At 37.1% G+C, this 22,226-nt stretch overlaps 1 protein-coding gene across 3 annotated transcripts in view; it reads left to right on the top strand.

The window, feature by feature from the left end:
* TTC7B (tetratricopeptide repeat domain 7B) overlaps positions 1-22,226 on the top strand; it is a gene marked incomplete at its 5' end in the record, with an annotated part of 153,719 nt that overhangs the window by 77,912 nt on the left and 53,581 nt on the right. For all 3 annotated transcript variants that reach the window (XM_082485834.1, XM_082485833.1, XM_082485835.1), the window contains 3 exons: positions 2,608-2,680; positions 4,009-4,169; positions 19,602-19,718. In XM_082485834.1, coding sequence (XP_082341960.1) covers positions 2,608-2,680; positions 4,009-4,169; positions 19,602-19,718 — 351 coding nt within the window. The remainder of the gene's footprint in view (positions 1-2,607; positions 2,681-4,008; positions 4,170-19,601; positions 19,719-22,226) is intronic.

Below are 22,226 nucleotides of genomic sequence, written 5' to 3'. Positions count from 1 at the left end.
TTCTGTGCATCTTTCTGATGCTTTGAGGTTTTCTTTATTAATTTTTTTTTCCCCCCAGTTGATACAACATCCTAGAAACAATGTTTTGTATTTTTAAGTGCATGTTTTGGGGCATTGATGTTAAGTTATATGTTCATCCTTTCTGCTGGCCTTTCTCAGAATGAACTTGTACATAGGCTTTTAATTAAAGTATCTTTTGAAGGTTTTAGTAATGTGAAGGGTATATGTTTTCAAAACTGTAGTGAATTGCTAATACTGCTGTTAGTGATATTGCTGGTGTGAGTAGCTTGGGCTCCACACAGAATCTTGAGTAGAATGGTTTGACCCTTGAAGAGAACAGAGTTTCTGCATCTCAGAAAGCCCATAGCTATCTTCTAAGGTAAGGGCAAAAGTATGTTTTGAAAGGTGAGTGTTCTGCATATTAACGTTTTTACCCATTTGTGTTCGTAGAGGGACTCACACCTGATAAATCATCTGTGCTGGAAATACACTTGATATGTTGATAATGTTGCTGTTTCCTTGTGTTGATAAACATAGGTATAGGATGTTACCGAAAATGTGTTACCACAGAGTATGTTACGCTCAGCATACCAGACTCATGCCCATTTTCTCTTCCCACATCTTAACAATAAATGTTTTCTGGGGCATGGAAGTTGAAATTCTCCATTCATCTCCTACACAGTTTATAAAGCGAGCGGCTGTACGGGACTCAGTACTTTGTACCAAGTTTTTTTGTTGTGTTTTGGTTTTTTTGTGGGTTTTTTAATCACTTATCTAGAGGACCAATTCCTGAAGAAGTAGAGGTCCTGAAGAAATACAGTTATGTTTTGGATCCTTGCCTATGCCAGATTTCAAGGCTACCAGTTTGTGATAGCGGCCATTTCAGAAGATGCTCGTTGCTGTCTTCACAGAGTGTTGAGGGGGTGTTTGTTTCACTAACTTTTTTTTTTTTATTTGGAATACTTTCAGTGCTTTTCCTGTGGTTGGTGTGAACTGAAGTTTCACAGAACTCACTAAATGGTTTATAGATAGTAACAGCTTTATTCTTTCACTAGCTGAAGCTTGGGTGACTGAACAAGTACTCTCCAAGATGAAATATCTTGTTCTCACTTAGTCTTGCTTAATTTTTGAACTTAGATTTAAAAAAGGACTAGTCCTGGACCCTGTTAGGCTTTATATTTGACTCTAGGTAAATTTAGCTTTATTTACCGGTAAAGTTAACAAAATATGAAACTGTCCCCTAATAAACTTAAATGTGTAAGTTAGAAGCAGAAGGTTCCCTTTGTGGTTGTAATGGCTTAAAGGTCAATTTTGTTCCTCCCTCCCAATGGAGACGAATCATTAAATGTTCTGAAGATGATTATGACACATCCTATTCCTAAATGAGCCTCCATTAAAAGAATGCAACAAATAATTAAAAAAAATTCGTTCCAGGCTTGCTGCCCAGTATTTGCTACGCATCATTTTGAGGTACAGCCATAATTTTTTTTCTTTATGCTTATGCATCTCCCCTAAAAAAACCTTATCTTGCACCAGAAAGATTGTATTCCAGGGAACAATAGTAGAGTGTATTACAAGAATATCTTCTGTAGGATAAGTGTGAAAATTAATAAGACAAAGTGTGCGCACTTTACCAAAACATTAAAAACAAACAAACAATTTCAAAAAACAAGTTCTTTCTTTGTTTTGGTAATTGAGGTTACTTGCAACAGCAGTAGTTACAAATATTTTGAGATTGAATAATCACAAAATGCTGCTGCTATTGGGCAGCTCAGCATTATTGTGGACGGAAGTTATATTTATAAGATGACTATCAGCATAAACTGTCATCTGAACTTCCAACATACGTTTGTGATGAGTCAGATTTCATGCTGCCTTTTACTATAATGCTATGATAAAGAAGCCATCCAGCCTAGATTTCTTTTACATTGCTATATAGCAAGGTGCTCTGCTAACTTAATCTCAAAGCAACTCAAAGCAAGAAGTAACTGGCTTCCTAGGAGGCTTAGTATGCTGGACTGAGAACATGCTTAAACTTTGGGAGTGTGAAGAATGAACAAAACTCTGATCTTCTTCGCTGCTACTCTTCCTCTTTTAGTTCTGTGCTTTAAACCATTCTGGTCAGGCTCGATGTGATTGCTTGGGTACTTCTTGTGCAGATGACAATTCTTGTCTTTGAAGGCATATTGTTTGGGGGATTTTTTTTTGTTTGTTTCATTGTCTTTCCCTTTTCTGTGAGAAAAATGTGCTTCATGAATTTTTATTATAACTATTCTTAGATAATTGCATCTAGTGGTTGTTTAGGACTATATTTTAATTGAAGAATCATTTCATATTGCTCATTTTTAAGATTTATACTGAAATTACATAATTAATTTATATTAAAAATGACTTTTTAATGGCCCAAAGTTCTTTCTTTAAAGAAGGATGATTGAAAAGTATGAGAAAAGTCACTGAAATGAACACTACTTATGAAAATATGAGCATACGTGTAGGGAAGAGATCCGAATATGTCTACATTAATATATATACGTTTGTGTGTATGTCTAACCTGTATTAACCGGGGAAAAATTCACTGTTTTTTTGTTTTGTTTCTTTGTTTTTAAGGGCTCACAGTTTGTCTCCAACGGATCATCTGGCAGCGTTTTACTTGGCCCTGCAGCTTGCTATATCCAGACAGGTTAGTTGTGATTTAAAAATGCAGCCTCACACTGTCATATGACGATTAGAATTTGTATCTGTTGATGGATACAGATGAAGATGTTTTCAATACAGACATGGTTTACCTTATGCATATATGCATATATATGAAAAAAAACCAAAACCAAAATATTCTCTCTGAACACCTTCAGTCTGTACACTTCTCCAGAGTTCTGCCATTGTATTTCCAGCTCGAGGATCAGAAGGTAAGATGTAAGTCATTCAATTTATTTGTTTCAGCGTTTATGTTGCTGGATGGAGAGAAAGAAAAAAGTCAATTTTTACCCTGTTTTTACCTATTATGGGTAATCACTGCCCAGACTGGTTATCTGGACGGTGAGACTTTTGAAACTAGTCTTTAATGATCTTGACAGTGCTTAAATCTTGAGTCTCTGCTAAGATTCATGCCTTTTCTGAATACTTGTAGGAGATTTAATTATTGTTAACGAAATTACAAAAATGTGTTTAAGAAAACTGGAAAATATTTTAGTTATAAGACATCAGAGATCAGTCCAACTTGTATAGCTGTTATGTTTAAGGGATTTAGGATTATACCATATATCACATGAAATTGGATAATGTGGAGCTGCTTTGTATATGTCATGGTAAGCCTTTTCCTGTGTCATGTTTATTTTAGGAAGTAGTTTGAGCACAGTAGTTTACATATTCTAGGTGACTACTTTTCATTGCTAATGAGTAGCAGAGACATCGGACTATGTCACATTAGAGGGGAATTTATTGCCACTTTAATAGCACAAAATATTTTTCAGTAGCAGGCTATGACTCTGGCTTCTGAATTCCAAACTTCTCATGTTGCTTAATTAAATTTCCTGGGATTAACGCTTAGTGTACTTATTTTGAGCAAAAGCACATGCAGCTGAGGTGATCATGAAATTCTGCATGAAGGAAAGTAACTGTTGCAATCTAGCTATACGTTTCTGTTAATGTACTACAATTAAAGTATTTTCAAAATCATGTAGAAATACAACCAATATTTGAAAAAGAACAGTAACTGAGTATTTTAAAGTGCTGAAGGGAGCTTTTTTCTTAAAATGTTTATCTTATTATCCAGGGTTAATATATAACTTAATTTTTACTGTTCACTGTAGAGCATCAGGTCCTTTTTAAACTTATGAGTAGTGTCTTAGAGGAGTCTGTGGAATTCTACATGTTACCCATGTACCAGATTAATATTTTGAAAATTTTATGGATGTGCAATCAAGTAATAGGCAATACTTCTAATGGTGGTGCTTTCTTCTTCTGCCTTTTGTTTTTTGTTTGTTTGTTTTTGTTTTTTTTTTAAATCAGATACCAGAAGCTTTGGGTTATGTTCGTCAGGCTCTGCAACTACAAGGAGATGATGCCAACTCTCTTCATCTCCTTGCACTCTTGCTATCAGCCCAGAAACACTATCATGATGCTTTGAATATCATTGATATGGCCTTGAGTGAATATCCAGAAAATTTTATGTGAGTGAATGTCATGTTTACTTTCTACACTTTCTCTCATATTTATTTTTCTTAGATTCTCATCTCATTTATTTCAAGAGGAGATAGATTTGAAGACTGGTCTGGTTTTTTTTCCAACAGTCTTCCGTCCCCTTGCCCATTTAATGCTAGTCTGCTTTTTATTAAAGGCTTGTTAAATAGTGATTAAGGATTTGGTTTTGGAAGGGAAGCTAGAGCTATAGTTGATCTTATTTTGTTTTTTCTACAGACTCTGTTCAGATAATTTCTCCCTGTTGCATGCTTTAGAGTATTTTTGTCTTCTGTTTTTGTGCAATATTATAAGAAGGATAAACAGGACTTTACTATTAGCTAGGATAGGTTTATCATGTCCTACAGATAACTCCATGCATATTGTATGGAATCTGTTCCGTAAAATACATCATAACAGAAAATCTCCTCTTTCACCTGTATAATAACGAGTCATCTGAAGTTGCTTGATGGATAACTAAACAAGTGAACAGGGAAGAAACATGTTTGTGCTTGTTGATTAAGAAAGAAATCGTTCTTTGTGTTTATTCTTAATATTAAGTGGATCCTAAAATACATTTGTATTTTGTACTTCTGTAAGGTTGTGGGTTTTTAAATTTATTTTCTTATGAAAATTGAATGAAATGCTTTACAGCAAAATATCTTGGGGACAGCTTCCATTAACTTCCAATGTTCCATTCCAGTGCTTTATCAACAGTCAGTAAGGTTGTAATCCATATTGTTACAAATATCCTAAATGTTTATTTAGATAATTTTTTGAAGTATCTCAATCTTAACTTTTAGATGACTGGCCTGTATCATATATTGTTACTTGATCAAGATGCCAGAAAAATATGATTTCTTCAAGAATTACTAGTTTGAAAGTAGAGATTATAGTGGTTTTCCTTCCTGTCCCTTGATGTTTCATGCCTCCTTTTGGCTGTCTATATAAGGTACTGTTGCCTTTTTCCTCATAAACCTGACCAAGACCTTTGTTGATATCGCCTCTCCTCAAAACTTCTGCGGCTTGCAGCCAGTTCCATGCAACTGCTTTTGTGGCCTTTTGCTGTTTCTCACTTCCTAGTTTATCCACACACGTATAAGTTGTCTCTGTTCTTGTTAGGGGCTTCCACACATGCTTCATGATTTCAGAACTATCCAGCAGTTCCTCTCCCAAACCTGTCTGTGCGTCCCTCAGGTCTGAGGGACCTGTCAGTAAGTCGTGGTTTGAGAGGCAACTGAAGTATCAGCTACCTCATTTTATACCCTATTATTGTTTAAAACAAATACGTTCAGGGCACCATGATCTGTCATCTTCTGTCTGTTCTTGTTTCATCTTCTGCCACTTAATGGCAATATAAATGACATAGAAGAAGCTGCTGTATCTCTCAGAATAATAATAGTCTAGAAGTATTTCTGAACCTGCAGTTCTCCCTATTGTAATAAGAGTACAAAGGATCATTCAGTAAAATGCTTAAAATTACTTTTGTGAGCATTCAAAAGGTATTTATGGGTTTTTCAAATATGGTTCGTGGCCTTTCTGTACTTGTTTATAACTGCATATTGTGGTTAAACGTGTTGCCTGAGTTCTTTTAAAAAGTACTGATCTTTCTATTAATGTATGTCTGTATGTTAATCATATGGGTCATAACAGTGGTTCTAAATTGTTAATCCTGTTGTATAATACAAACACCGTAGTGATACAGTGTACTATGTTACAACCTACTGGTACAGATCAGGGAATTTAAGAGGAATGTCTTGGCAGTAGGAATTGCCATCAGATGTGGCAACAATTGCTGAGGAATCCAAGGTGAAACACAGCTATATGTATCTCTAGACAGTCTTTTAGATTCTTGTTTTTAGTGCTGTCAAGTTACTTCTGGTTCCCAGAGAAGTCAAGGATATGATTGAGATTCCTTGTGTGCTCTCTGCAATTGATACTGACAGCCAGACAGACACATCTGGTCAATAAGATAAATTTGGATTGATTCCTTCATGTAACTGGGTTATGTTTTCAAGGATTTATCAGCAAAACCTGAAGTTTACAATCTGTTCTTGCACACTATATCTGGTGCTCTTGAAATGGTCGAAAATGTGTATGTGCATATATATAAAATATAAAACACAAGTGCTTAGTGTATCTTTGATTCCATTTTCTTATTCTGCAACTTCTGTAAACAATACAATCTCACAGTACTTCCTAGCAGCCTGGGAAGAGATTTCTTGTCTTCCTCTTGCTAATTTTTAGATATACTGAAACATTTGATTATTCGCTTATGGTACTTTATTGGCTTTTGTAAACACTTCAAATATCATCATGTTTTATGTTTTCTCTTTCAGTTATGCTTGCAATCCCAGTAAGCTAAATAGTACAAGAATTTTCTTGGTATTCTCTGTGTTTCTGTTAGAAACCATGAAGGTGATACTTCAGTGGCTTTGCAGCATAATAAATCCCTGTACTTGGAAAATGTTAAAGTAAAACATAGGACTTGCGATTTATGTTATTTTCTTATTTCTTTTATTCTTATCCACATACCTCTGTATGCTGTAATTGCATTGCTGCACGGAGTGCTGTCCTGCCCGGTTCACAGCTGTGTACTTTTTCTTTTGCTTTTCTTTGAAATTGAATTTTTGAATTTTCAGAAATTTAGAATACTACAGCTTTGTAAAATGCCAGAGGTTGAAAGGAAGTCATAGAACACACCGAGAAGTGGACAGTTTCCAGCACTCTTCTGTTTTAATCAATTAGTAAATATGTTGTCAGTCAGTTTTTAACATTTGAAAATCTGATGCATTCCTAGAATTTGGGTTCAATATTTGAGGCATACAGCAACCGTATCTTCGTATCTTAAATTAGTGTTAACCTTCCTGCTCTATAAAGCTAGATAGTTGCTGATCAAACGTGGCCAGTCAGATAATGATTTTTGCCCCGTGCACCTCTAGGTCAGTAAGTAGAAAGAAATTGCTCAGAGCCAAATAATTCTGTCCCATCATTATCTAAAGGAGTGGAATCAATGAGCAAACATTACATTGTGCTGTTAGCAGCAAGGTATAACATTTTCTTTGAATAGAGTTGATTGTTCTTGCTTTATTTGTTATATTGGCAGCATAAATACTCAGTTTGCTCTTGAGACCTTAAGGGGTATCGCAAAAGAAGAAAACTCTAAGAAAACTCTAAAAGTGAAAAAGGTATGGAGTAATGTTTTCAAGAAATAATCAAAATGCAAGATATTTGCTGAGTATCTATAGCACTATCAATTCAAACTTTCTGTAAGCTTAAAATGCTAGGTTGTAACCACTTTACTTATGAACAAGTTAGCTGTGTTCTTCAGAGCAATGCAATCAATCTACTTTTAAATGCTAGCTGATCTCTGAAGCCTCCTGAAATCTGCGAGTGCTTTGATCCAGGGACAAAAAGATCTCTAAACGAAAGATTACTGAACAGATTAAGATTACAGAAAAGATTATGAATACCCTGCTGTGGTAAGATGGGACGGAGTAGGGTGCGAGCACCAAAAAATCTGAATAGTTAATCTCATTCAGGTCCTACTGTATTTGAATTAATCACTGTGTTTTCCCCACCTTTCATTAGACAACTTATCCCTGTCATAGAAATGTAAAGTTCAGTTCCTCTCCATCTTGACAGAATTTGAACCCACAGATGATGCAGCTCGGAGTCCTAACCATCAAACTATGTGGGAGACTGGGTGAGATGATCCATTTCTCGTCTTCAAACAGAGGCAGGGACATGCTACCCTGAATGCAAAGAGAGTAGGCAGGAAGAAGCCACAATCTATCCTAAATTACTGGAGTACTTAAGTGTGAGAGAGGCTTGAGGTCTTAGCTGCTTGGGTTTTCTTTGAATTTTATTTGATTCGATGCAATGATTGCCTACTCTGAACGTATAAGCAGTCCCGGAGGTGTGTATTCAGGGTGATGCAAAGTAATGGTGGTTGTGTTGCGTTGGTTCATATTGGGCTTGAATATCTTGTGCAATGTATATAGTACAGTTATATGTGCCATTACCTGAGGAGCCTTATTTACACACTCTTTTCCATGACGCATTCCCGTCTTTTTATCGGCTTCTTCCGAGGAATATATATCTTAGCAGTCTTTTGAATGATATGAAATCTTGAAACACCACTTCTATCTGTTTCTGCTTCATGGTTAGTCAAAAGTAGATTCTCAGTCAAGGGAGACAGAATTAGGTTTCTTAATGAAACACTTGTGATATTGTTTTCTTAATCTTAGTTGTTTGGGGTTCCCTCATTATTTCAAGTGTTGGGGCACTTAAAGATGAGTACAGTGCCTGAAATTAGTGTAATTAGGCAAAATAAATAATAAGTATTAATTGCTAATTTTATGCTGAAAGTTGAACTGCAATGGGTAGCAGCTGACAAGCTTTTAAAGTAGCAGAAGCAGAGAACAGCAGATGGGTTATTTGAGGAGTGCAAGTATGTTATTTTAATGTTAAGTACACTCAAAAAGGAAAGACATATGGTAACAGGTTTGAAGACAACTGAAGACTAAGTTCACAGTTTAAACATTTACATTTGTTGAAGTGTGATGGAAATTTTTTTTTTTCTTCCAAGAATATTTCACAGAAGCATCAGGCCAATATGTCACTTCTTTGAAAACTATTAAATCTTTTCCTTCCTGACCCTCAAGGACTCTTTTGAGCTACAGTACATTTCCCAGAATCACAAAGCCTTTTAAACATCCCTCTCAGTTCATTGATTAACAAACTTGTTTCCTTCTGGGAGTTGTCCGGGTGGGCATAACAGAAGAGCTGGTTGGTACATGCACTGATGTTTTGATACATACTGATACTGATACATACGCTGATGTTTTGTGGGACAGGGGCGTACTTGTCAATTAAAGGGAATAGACTACACTATTCTGTTTTCCCAAGGTTATCTGTAGTTGCACTACAGAGTGTGGTGCTGGTAAAATTTGCACTTCTTTTTTTTTCCTTGATAAATAGAGCACTGGGAATTATTTGAGGAAAGGACAGTAATATATGATTGCACAAGAAGTAGTGATCTGCTAGGCTTGCCTAACCCTGTCGTTCAAGTTGGTGTACACATTCTTGTCAACATTTGACAACATGCTTTTCCAAATCCATTTCATTTTGATCCTGTTGGTCTTAAGAGTTAAATGAATTTTTTCTCAGGAATGATTTTCCTGTAAGTCATGAAAGACAGTATCAGTTGCCTGTGTTCTTTCTTTTCATGCTGTGCTTGTCTGTTGTTTGTTTTTTTTTTTTTTCCCTTCCCTTTGGTGGTTGTTATATGCTTTTACAGAATTGTCCATTAAAAAATAGATTGTTGATAGGTAGATATTACTTTATATAACAAATTGGTCATTGGCCCCGGGGTCTTATCTCTGAATTATATTTGCTAGGCTGTAGATTTTTCTTTGAAACTTGATTGAAAGAGTCCCTGTTTGGATCATGAGCTGGCTGCCGCAGGGTGTTCAAGGCAGGAAAACAAAAAGTTTTCAAGTATAACTAATTTGTTCTGGCTTTAGTCAGAAACTATCTTCATTATAGTTTACAGATTTACATTTTCTTAAGGACATTGAGTTCATAAGATGGAATACAGTATACATAAACTCCACCAGAAATCACAGGACTGACTGCTGCTTTTCCTTGCAAAGAAGCAGTGCTACTGCTTTGTGAACAAATGTATGGGAAATAATATCTCAAAGGGTACAGCAGAGGCCATCCAGTGCACACCAAGGATTCAAACCTATTCATGGTTTCCATAAAATTGTGTTATTTTGGGGCTTGAGTGCTGTTTTTGTTGCATTCTTTTGCTTGTTTGAGAGTCAGGCTTCAAATAGTGATCTGAACTGCCTATTTTTACTTTATCTTTACTTTCTGTATGTATATAGCCTTCCCACTACTGGAGATCTGTGCAAACAAGGTTGGAGGAGATTACCCTTATGATTAATATTGACACTATAGAAATCTGTCACTTTTTGTGAATCACAGGTTTCACATCTTTTGGGTATGTTTGCTGATTGTTTGAGAAACAGTTTAGGAGACCTTTTTTATTAATTTAAATGTTTTTCTGGAGTTTTTACAAAAACTAGATTTGGGTGCTTGACTTCCTATTGCCAGTGTTGGGGATCCAGTGATTCAGTCTGGATTGATAAGGAACTGGATTGATAAAAGCAGCTGAAAAAAATACCTAAGTAGACATTGCTGATAGTTGTGTTCGGTAACCTCTTCTCATGAACTGTGTCTTGTTAGCTTGCAAATGCAGCTTAGATAATTTAGGCTCACTCCTGACTGTTGGCACTTCAAACACAAATGAGAAGCAGATGTCATTAATTGGGAAAGTGGAAACTGTCTTCAGGATAAGGCAAGAGAAATTGATTGGGTAGCAGTGTCGCAGAAATTCAAAAGAAATCGCCAGGAAATAACATTAATTTGTTCAGTCACGCAAAAAGTTATTTCAAGGTACTTATAAACGGTGCTTTTTCATGTTTTGTAATGAACAATTTATGTTTATATCTTTCGTGATAATAAAGCTTTCCTTGGGTAGGCAAGATGGGGCAGACTGTGCAAGGGTTCGCTTTGCAATTGCGGCACACCTTTATGAACTTCTTTCTGTAATTTGATTATTGTGGTGATAGAAGTGATGCACCTAAAATCACTGAATGTTTAAGTAAATCCTTTATAAAACTATATGTATTTCATATTCTATCTAGTTTCATGTTGTCATTCTCCCTGTAGGTTACATTTTTGCAATTGTGTCATTTTGTGTTTTGGTGATCATGCAGATTTTTTGGAATTGACTAATGTGAAGCCGTAAGCTTTCTACAGCAAGCATTAAAGGGATAGCTGAGCTGTCAAAACAGAATGCTCAAATTAGTAGAGTTTGAGGCCAGGAGGATCAATTTCTAAAACCCCTCACCTTCTGTATATTAGAAGTTGCTAAATCTGTTTTAGTTTTTCTATTAATATAGGTTTCGCTAAAGCATACCTTCCAGAGAACATCTGCTCTTGATAAGGACGTATCAAAAACCAGAGAAACCATTGGCAGCATGTAGTCGCTTGTTTCAGTTGCACTCTTCCTTACGATAGTATTTTTCTTCTTAAGTTGAATTGATCCTGTATTTGTTTCCAGCTATTGGTTTTTATATCATTCTTTACTAAGCACTCTCTAATACTGGTGACTGCATATTTTGATGGTAGCTTCTGTAATTAGGTCACATCCAAACATCCTTTCTGGTAAGAACATCACCGTACTTGCCGACAGTAGGGCACATTCTCTAGCCTTTCAGTTATCTGTTGCCCTGTTGAACCGTAGCCACTTTTCGTCACGTGTTAACAAGAACTGCACAAAATATTTCAGTATTATTTATGACAGAGAATCTCCTGGATCGTGTATGTTGGAAAGGATTGTGTTAATTATTTTGAGCATAATTGCTCCGTTGGGGGCTTATAGTCTGTTTGCTGGCATTCTTCTTTGCTTCTTGGTCAGTTATTTCTATGATGCATTTCCACATTACATTGCAAAGGCTGTATTTGTTCCTATAGCTATATGCTGGGTTTTTAAAAAGAAAGACAGCTTGAGAGCTATTAAGCCATGCAGCCAAACAAATTGTTTGGGAAGTTTCCTGCTGTGCTGTATTAAGGATCTTTTCATTAGGAGAGTATATTACACATAAATTAGAGTCCTGTTGGATTCAAGAGGAATTCCCAAGTGAAGGGTCTTCAAGCAGTCAGCCCTACCACCTCCCGTTAGAAGAAGCTACAAACTTGCAGACAGTAAACTGTTGTTAAATTATGGACCGTGAATGAAGTCAATGCTAGGAACTCTAGGATTTTCTTTTAATTTTAACTTTTTTTTCTTCTAAACCATTTATTTATGAGTAATTACAAGACCGTCAGAAGGGCAGTTGCCGATAGCATGTACTGACGAAGAGAAACTGAATTTGCTAAGATTTGGCTTCCTCCTACTTCTTCATTTCTTTTATGTTTCCTGTAACAGTTATCAGAAGTTTTTGCTATATATGTATTTCTAAGTGCAAGAAGTTACTTGCTAACACTTTATTTAGGAAAGATTAATAGATCTAGATTCTTTCAAATCATCAATATTGAATTGTAATTGTTGAAACTTAATTTTATGCATTCTGCATACTGCTTTCCCACTTTAATTACTTGGTGGGGTCTGTCACTTAACCTCATTTAATTTACACAAGCAATTGACACTATGACAGTTTGTAACAGAAATGAGATGCAACTGTATGAAGTATGCAAGTAAATGCAAGTTTTACATCAGCATGGTTATTTTTTCCCTTAAATTCGGATCATATGAAAAGAAGCCTATGTTTTCTGTTAAAAAAAAAGTTCATTATCAAACTTTAATATCTTTCTATAGTGTTATTCTGCATCATCCTTTTCGTGTTTTTGTTGTTGTTGTTATTGTTTGGTTTTGTTTGTTGGTGTTTGTTTTTTTTTTAAATAGAGGATTGATGTCAGACTAGTTGGTCTAAGATTTCACAAGTTTAGGCTTGGTGAGGTTTCTTTGTAGTTTTATTTTTTAACATACTGCCTAGGTTTAAAACCAGAACAACTTCTTTTGAATTTTCCTAGCATTCTAGGATTTGAAGTTGGATATATCAAATGGGCATTTAAATGTGAAACCAAAATAAAATCTTATATAACTCTACACAGAACTGGTATTTGTCATCTTTCTTTTATGCTCTAATAAGTAACAGGCTATCTATCAGAGCTGATTATATATATATATAGTTTATTCTTATATTTAAGCTATTGTAGAAATTAATGTGCTTGTCAGGGAGACCAAGCTATTGCTTGACACTTCCTGCGTGGTTTGTTTGTTGGTTGTTACCATATTTATGAGACTCCCAGTATATTAATTATTTTCCTGCTATCTTTCAATAATTGATTATCATGTAAAAATACTGTTAGCTGAAGTTAGAAATGCAAACTGTTAAATTACTTAAAAAGGTTCTTTTAAAACTTACTATGTTTACCTAAAGTAGGTTAAACATAAACCAAAGGTAGTTGCATTTTTAATCCCGCATTGTAAACAAGTGGATTTGATGCATCCTTTTAAATTTTAGTTTCTTCAAGCGGGATAGCTGTTCACTGTTGTGAAGAGTTTGGTTAGCTTGACCTCACTGCATACAGAAGAGTCCTTAAGAGCTTTTGCTGTGTTGAGCTGAAGGACTAATATTTTTCAAAGCACATACCTTCAGTGTTATGCATAGCTCTTTCTTACTTTCTTCAAGCCCTGAACAATGTAAATAATTTATATAATAAGAGAATAAGAATGGAGGTTACTCCCAAACTTAACTGAAAACAGAGCATTCTGTTCTGTTTTGATCAGGTTATGGGGATATGGACCCTTCAGAAGAAGTCTAGTGGAATTAAAAGTTTGCTGTAAAGGTTTCTTAGTTTGAGGGACTTCAGGGAGATTCCTGATTACCACTGCATTGAGTGACACTTCTCTAGCAGGCACATCTGGTAGAAGAATGATAGGTAGCTTGTCATATGCCAGATTTGAAGAAGGAATTGGGGAATGAAAGGCAGGTCTCTTCCATGCAGTAGTGTGTGGAATACAGATATCCAGCTATGGCTGATACAAGCTCATGAGCTCATATGGCGCTCAGCAGCATGCAGAAATTACTTATGTGATCCCAAAAGCAAAGCAGCTGGTTTTAAAATGACACCCAAGGTAAGCAGTACCTATTCACTGAAAAACCTGAGAGTTCTCAATACTAATAGTGTTAATTGTCGCATAGCAGAGCTCAGTCTTCACTGCTTTGAATTTTTGCTTCATTCTAGAGAATAGAAATATCCTTAATAACTTAGGCCAGTATTGGACAAATAGACTCCTTTTTATCTCCTGACATTGTAAGAGCTTTGCCGTGGTCATAGCTCATGGTCATAGCATCTGGGTATTTTATTTCAAAAAGTGAAACAGGCTGGCTGAGAAGAAGGAGGCGTAATTAAGACAGCGATTTTATTTTGGAGATTCACAAGTTCTTAACTATGCTACAAATTACACTGGTTGGCTGGTACAGAAAGCTTCAGATTGTGGTTTAATACATGAGTTTGTACTGAATAGGAAATAGAGCACTAGCAAGAACTTTGGAAGTCACAAGGCTTCATTATTACAGTTGTCCTGTCTGTAACGCGTTTCATAAACTTACCAGCTGTATTTGAAGTACAGTTAGGTTATTTGCTCCACCTCTTCTGCAGTCTATCCAAAAAAGTGTGAGGAAACAGTCTTTTCTACAATTTCATTTGTAATCTTGAGTCCTAATTTCCACCCTTAATGTTTTAATAGTCTGTATGGCCTTTATATATATTAGGTTTTGTGAAGACATTATCTTCTAGATAAATTGTTCTTTTCCCTTCACGGTGCTTCTCTCATCTGTATTTATAGATAGAATTTGTACCTCTTCTTGGCTTCTTTTTGCTAGACTGACTAAATGAAGTATTTTTCATACTCTACAGTCTCCAGTCAGCTGATCACCCTCGCAGCCTTTCTCTACAGCTGCTCCAATTTGAAACTTCTCGTGTGTGTGTTTTTAACTGTTATAATGAGAATTATGTATAACATTCCAGATGTGGTCTCACCGGGGTATTGTACAGTGGCACTGTCTCTTTCTCTTTCTGCTCCAACGAGTACGTTCCAGAATCACATCTGCCCTCTTCACAGCTGTCTCCCCTTGATGAACCTAGCTGTTAGGCAGCTCTGGTTTGGAATAACTGTTACACAGGTTGTTTGGTACAATCTCTTTATTAAACTTGAGCTATAACCCGTTTTTTCCCTTAACAATGTTAGTTGTTAATAGTAGTCTAATACTCCTTTCATTTTTTCGTATGTTATTTTTGTATAAATTTTTGCTTGTTATTAAGATTGTATATATTCATCTGTTCTTTCCCTCTTGAAAAGAACATTGGCGATATAGTTGCTCTTCTCCAGTCGTTACAGAAGTGATTTTTTCTTTATAGTTTTTACTTCAGAAAAGACAATCTTATGTGTCACTGTTTCCATAATTCTGAGAAATGGATTATTTTTCACTGCATTAACTAATCATTTTTAAAGTGTTCCCATTCTCCATTTGTCATTGTTTTCATATCTGAGACAACATAGATAAGGATTATGCTGGAGGTTGGGGTTCATTCCTCAATATCCTTATTCTTCGTCCTATTGCCCCTGTTTAGTTTACACATTTTCATGTTTTTTTCCTACTTAGATACAAAAAAGCCTTTAAAGACTGTAACTTTTTTGGTATAATATTCTGTTCAGGTCTAGTTTAGCTTTACATTTTCCTAGGTACCCAAGATGCAGCTTTCTCTGCTAAGTTTTCTTTCCTCTCCTCTCTGCTCCGCTCCGCTATTCTTGATAGGATCTCTGCATGTTTCTGATGTCGTACTTGCACAAAGTTATCAATGATTGACTTGTCAAACATCCAGTTTTAGCCCTTCAAGTTGAGATGCAGATCCTGACACATTTTAGCATCTTTGTGTTAAATGCCAGGCTTCTGCTGTATCTTGGATATATTTCCTAACCTTCGCTATCTAATTATTTGGGTGTATGCCACTGAAATTCAAAGACCTAGTTATAAACCCATTTGGGTTTTTTCATTCTTTATTTAAACAAAAATCCAGTAATATATGGATTATGTTACAAGCAGCTGTTTTATAATGTCCTCATTAGTTAGGGAGAACAGTCTTGACGTAATGGAGTCATTTGGTGCTTTAGTAACTATTTCATAAATTTATCAGCTATTAGCTCCAAGAATAACTAAGCCCTTCCACTTAAAAGTTTGATTTGTTCTCCATTTTGTGTCTGGGTAATTAGTCTTCTAAAATGATAAAATTCACTTTATTTTTATCTAATGTTAAAGATCTGCATCCTATTAAAATGCTGATGCTGGAACAAATGCACCATTAGTCTAATGTCTTTAACAGAAGACTTTACCTACTTGCCTTCCCCAAAGGATTTGACCCAAACAGATTTCTGTTCTTGTTATGTTATATTTATTCCAGTTTGACGTGGCGCTGTCACACATTGTTCTACTCTTCATTTCTATTTTAAATATTATCTGTTCCTCGGTGCTTCCATTCTTAGTCATGAGTGCTGTGCCACCATGCTGTGGTTACTCTGTCATGTTTTGTTGCCAGTAATTTAAACCTCTAACTCTTCCAAACAGACAGAACCAGATAATTCGTGATACTTGTAAAATGTACAGCTTGATTTTCATCATCCCGTCTCTTGGTATTTTTTATTCATTCTTCACCATTTTTAATAGTGTATTGAAAATGGGTGTGACAACATCCCTGTAAAGTCTAAATTGTCTGTGGTAGTAATGCAGGCTGTATTCCAGAAGAGTTGTTTCCACAGATGCTTGAAGCTGACCTTTCAGAAACTTCCTTTTCAGATGGTCTACCTCATGGCTTCTAAAATGTTCCTGATAATACTTGTCCCTGAGCTGCTTGTTTATCTTGTTATCAACTTGTACATCCAGCCATATTTCAGGGGAACTTGAAAAAATTAAGTTAATTTGAGAGACCTGTTTGTCACATGGTGTTCCGCCTGCCCTTTGCCGCCTTCCTCTTTCTTCCCTTCCTTCCCCCATTTGTTAAGTAAACGTTCAGTTGGCAGGTTTTCATTTTCTTATTCAATATCCCATCTCAGTTTTCTGAAGTGTCTTGGTTATTTTGTGATTTATAGTCAAAATATTTCTTAGACCCAGGGAAACTGCTCTGTGTGGCTTTATAAATGCAACCTTTTCTATGCAAAAGATTATTTTTTGGTTTAATGTGGATAATCTCGCACCAGTGTACTTTTTTTCCCTTTAGATACAATTCCCTTGCCTTTATTAGAATTATGAATATTTTTCCATCATACTTTGTTTAGTGTTTGTATTTTGGGAAACCTGCAACCATCCAGTCCCCTTGATTGCCATAATGCATACGAAACAGGGACGATAATGTATGTGTACCAAGTGCATTCTAAAACACCAAATTCTGAGGTGTTGCTTTAATTCTTATATTTGTCTTCTGCTATCTTGCCCTTCAGTCCTGCAGGAGTAGTCCAGGTTCTTACATTTTTGTTGCACAGACTCCTGCTACTTTGTACACGTGCTTAAATCATTTCTTAGAAAGGAGGGGATTTAATTATTATCTCCTGCTCCATTTTTCCTTTAGGTCTTGTATGCTGAATGTTAGTGATTTACTGACCCTGTGCCTTTTCTCTGCTACAGAATTCCTGAAAGTCTGAAATGCTGGAAGGCTGTTAGTGTAAATTCAGTCTCTCTGTAAACTGTACATGATAAAGTATATCTTATGGTTGTCTTCTTTCTAGAATGCACTTGTAAATTCAGTGCTTCTGAGTACAAAAGTTATAGAACATAATGAAAAGTGCTTTATGATCACAAATTTTAAAAAAAATTAACTTCTATAAGCTCTTTAAACTGTAAAAAGTACTTGCTTCATTTTACATACAGAGAAACAGGCATGGAATTGTGTGAGGTAGATTCTTGTGATTTGAGGTTTGGGTTTTGATGCCTAGGTCTTGTTGTTTGGGCAGGGTGTGCGTGTTCATGTGTTAAGGGTAGAATAGATGTAGTAGTGCGAAGGGAGGAGGATGTTATTTGTCATTTTTCCTTCTCTCTTGAGTAAAATGGTGGACAGACCTGGACATTTTTTCTTCCAATGATATAGTCACAGTTAAACGAATATCTAGAGAGGACCGGTCTGCCAAATGAGATACGACTTTAAATTATCTATATAGTTCCCTGTATATTCAAATCCAATTTACTGATAGGAAGAAAGCTAAACTAGTGTAACTGATTACTCTGTTCTGCATTCCTACAAGGCATCAGGTGAGACTCCATATGACGTTATTTACCTTGCTTATCCACGGGTGTCCATTCTCTTAAACTAACTCAGTGACCTGCATTTTGTTTCTTCCTCTGTCCCACCAAAACACACATTGTACAATTAAGGTAGCGTGATTCATTTTTAGATTGACATGCTGGGTAGTTTCTGCAAAGGACGTTCAGTGCAACACCAAAGCTTTAGCTGCTGTAACTTGCTGAGCCACTTGATGTCATTTCTTATTCTTGAGAAAACCCTCTGGCAGTTTGCAGTTACTATTAGCAGCCTCAAAGTTTGTATTTGGGATGAGAAAGTTCTGAGTTTTCACACATGCCCACCTTCTACACCCTTCTCAGTCTTCCCACGCAAACCATATGACCAATCATATAAATTTTTCGCTTGGGATGATGAAGGTTGCACTGGAATAAAATGCCAAAATACACCTGGGTTTCAAAACAGAAAGTAGGCTAACAGTTTTACATGCATCTTCTTCTCCTTTGTGCTCTTTAATCTTGCAATTTATTTAAAATTGCTTTTAAATTAGTATTTTTCCAGTGTATTATCTGTTCCCAGATGCTGTGACTCCTATAAATATGCGTACCAATTGACTTGCTGCTTTATTGTCATATTGCATTTATATTCCTTAATTATCCAGAAAGGTGTCTAAGGTAATCTCTGTGGAGAATCTTCTGCTGATAAGTGGGATATAAAAGCAATATGCAGTTGTCATCTTATGAAGCTATGTGCTTTATTTGTCTTGCTGCCATTAGAAACATCAACTTTGAAATCAGAATTCATTTCTAGTGGCTTCTGGCAAACATATTTGCTGCCATTATGAATAGTTTGCTGCATATTTGAGGTATGATGTGCTTTCTTCAGATTGTCACTTGTGAATGTTCAAAATGTTCAAAATTCAAGTCAAACATCAATTTTAGTGCCTGCTGATGGCAACATAATGTGGAGTGGAGCTACGTTTTATTGTTGACCTTACCAATGCTGACTACCTCCCATTAATCTGTCTGGTCTAGTGGTGTCTTTTTTCAGTACAGCCTCTTCCATTTCCTATAATAGAAGTTGATAGTATGATATGATATATAAGTTACATCAGTACTAGTTGTTTTGTTTCGTGAGTTACATGTTAGACAACTGTAATCTCAGCCAGTTAATGGAAAATACTTGCCTTTATCATAAAAGTAGTAAAGATTTTCTTTAGTGAAGTCATGTCTTTTCTCTTCAACATATGAAGTACTGTTTTTAGTGGTCATGCTAATTTCACTAAGCTATATTGTCTTGCTTAACTCTATAAAAACTTAAAAGCCCTGACAAATATTGTTTCTGTCCAGTTGAAAAAGTCATCTTGTAAAAGCACTATTACTTTGACGTTAGATATTTGACTTTATTGTAATTACTTCATGAAACAATTAGTTAAATTAACACTGTCTTTGAAGTTATGTTTTCTCTAGTTTGGTGTGATGTTGGCTACCTTTAAAAATGTTTTTCTTGAATTGGAATCTCTTTCCATTTTTTACTTTCCTTCCCCGTTTCACTAGATTACTGTTTACAAAAGTCAAATTGGAGTCCCTGTGCAGAGGCCCCGATGAAGCACTCCTTACATGTAAACACATGCTCCAGATTTGGAAATCCTGCTATAATCTCACTAACCCAAGGTAAGATGCTGTAGAATTCTAGGCTGCTCCGTACCTTGCTCAGTAGCATTTTAGGGCAATATTAGGTCAGCAGTTCTGCTTTTACTTGGTCTCGTATTTCGTATGGACAAACTAATCCTCTGGGAATCTGGAGACTGATGTGCAAAGATACCAGTTGATGGACACGCTATTCACAGTTCTGTGTGCCAAAGCTAATGAGCTCTGCAGTGATGAGGACTGATTACAGTGATTGGGTAACTGCCATTGTCCTTGATGGGGCTCAATGTAGTTGTATTGTCTTGATTTTCAACCTGGTCTGGGTTATAGAGCCTTTTATATGGGTTAGTGGAGAGATTGCTGTAGTGGAAGTTGAGTTCAAGTACTTTCACTAAACAAAATGAAGGAGGACCGGACGTTAATTAAGACGATAGAAACGTCAGAGGTCATATGGATGAATATGATGTGCTTGCAAAGTCAGCATGCCTTTTTTATTAAAGGGAGTTCTTGCTTATAAACCTATTTACATTCTTCAAAGGCATTAGCAAGTAATTTGGATAAGTTGATATAGTCCAATTTGGGTTTCCGAAATGCTTCTGTGAAGGTCCTTTGCCATATTTATTTAGATAAGCTATGAAATTAAATAGGAAAGCCTCTTTGCAGAAATCCAGGCTGGCACTATTCAACATGATTATCAAACACCTGGAGAAGAGGACAAGCAGAATTTCTTGCTGTCTGTTTGTTTGAAGGGTTGACAGTTTCTGGAGAAGAGATGCTGCGGCAGAATAGCTTTGTACCAGGCGGCATCAGATACATGTATAGCAGTATGATGAACATTATCTGTTCAGTTTTTGCTCTTACTTTGTTTGATCTCGGTTACATAAGCACATAGAATCATAGATCATAGGGTTGGAAGGGAACTCTGGAGATCATCTAGTCCAACCCCCCTGCCAGAGCAGGGACACCTTAGAGAGGTTGCACAGGAACACGTCCAGGTGGGTTTTGAATGTCTCCAGAGATGGAGACTCCACCACCTCCCTGGGCAGCCTGTTCCAGTGCTCTACCACCCTCAAAGTAAAGAAGTTCCTCCTCATGTTTAGGTGAAACTTCCTATACTAAGTTTGTGCCCGTTTACCTCTTGTCCTGTCACTGGGCATCACCGAAAAGAGCCTGGCCCCATCCTCCTGGTACCCACCCTTTAAGTATTTATAAGCATGGATCAGGTCCCCCCTCAACCGTCTTTTTTCCAGACTAAAGAGACCCAATTCCCTCAGTCTTTCTTCATAAGAGAGGTGTTCCAGTCCCCTAATCATCTTGGTAGCCCTATGCTATACCCTCTCCAGCAGTTCCCTGTCCTTCTTGAGCTGGGGAGCCCAGAACTGGACACAGTACTCCAAGTGCGGCCTCACCAAGGCAGAGTAGAGGGGGAGGATGACCTCCCTTGACCTGCTGGCCACACTCTTCTTGATGCACCCCAGGATGCCATTGGCCTTCTTGGCCACAAGGGCACATTGCTGGCTCATGGTCATCCTGTTGTCCACCAGGACTCCCAGGTCTCTTTCTACAGAGCTGCTCTCCAGCAGGTCAGCCCCCAACCTGTACTGCTGCATGGGGTTATTCCTCCCCAGGTGCAGCACCCTACACTTGCTCTTATTGAATTTCATAAGATTCCTCTCCGCCCAACTCTCCAGCCTGTCCAGGTCTCTCTGTATGGCAGCACAGCCTTCTGGTGTGTCAGCCACCCCTCCCAGCTTTGTATCATCAGCAAACTTGCTGCGGGTGCACTCTATCCCCTCATCCAAGTCATTGATGAATATATTGAACAGGACTGGACCCAGTACTGACCCCTGGGGAACTCCACTCGTCACTGACCTCTAACTAGACTCTGCGCCCCTAACCACAACCCTCTGAGCTCTGTCTTGCAACCAGTTTTCTATCCACCTTACTGTCCATTCATCTAACCCACTCTTCCTAAGCTTCCCTATGAGGATGCTGTGGGAGACCGTGTTGAACGCCTTGCTGGTGCATGCATCTCTTTAAGAAGATTGAGAGAGTTGGCCTAATGGCCAAAGAAGGAAAATTGGTTCTCTCTTTAGCGAGCAACTGAGCAGTTCAGAGAAGGAAAAACCTGGGAAGGGACCTCAGTCAGTCACAGCACATTGAGAACCCTGGTGGCCAAGAAGGCTGATGGCATCCTGGGGTGCATCAAGAAGAGTGTGGCCAGCAGGTCAAGTGAGGTCATCCTCCCCCTCTACTCTGCCCTGGTGAGACCACATCTGGAGCTTTGTGTCCAGTTCTGGGCTCCCTGGTTCAAGAAGGACAGGGAACTGCTGGAGAGGGTCCAGCAAAGGGCTACGAAGATGATTAGGGGATTAGAACATCTTTCTTAAGAGGAAAGGCTGAGGGACTTGGGTCTTTTTAGTCTGGAGAAAAGACAACTGAGGGGGGATCTTATCACTACTTATAAATACTTAAAGGGAGGGTGCCAGGTAGATGAGAACAGTCTTTTTTCAGTGGTGCCCAGTGATAGAA

The sequence above is a fragment of the Vanellus vanellus genome (genome assembly GCF_965231255.1).
Source record: "Vanellus vanellus genome assembly, chromosome: 6".
Taxonomy (NCBI): domain Eukaryota; kingdom Metazoa; phylum Chordata; class Aves; order Charadriiformes; family Charadriidae; genus Vanellus; species Vanellus vanellus.
Note: the sequence above shows the minus strand (reverse complement) of the source record. Positions and strands in the feature narration are given on the sequence as shown.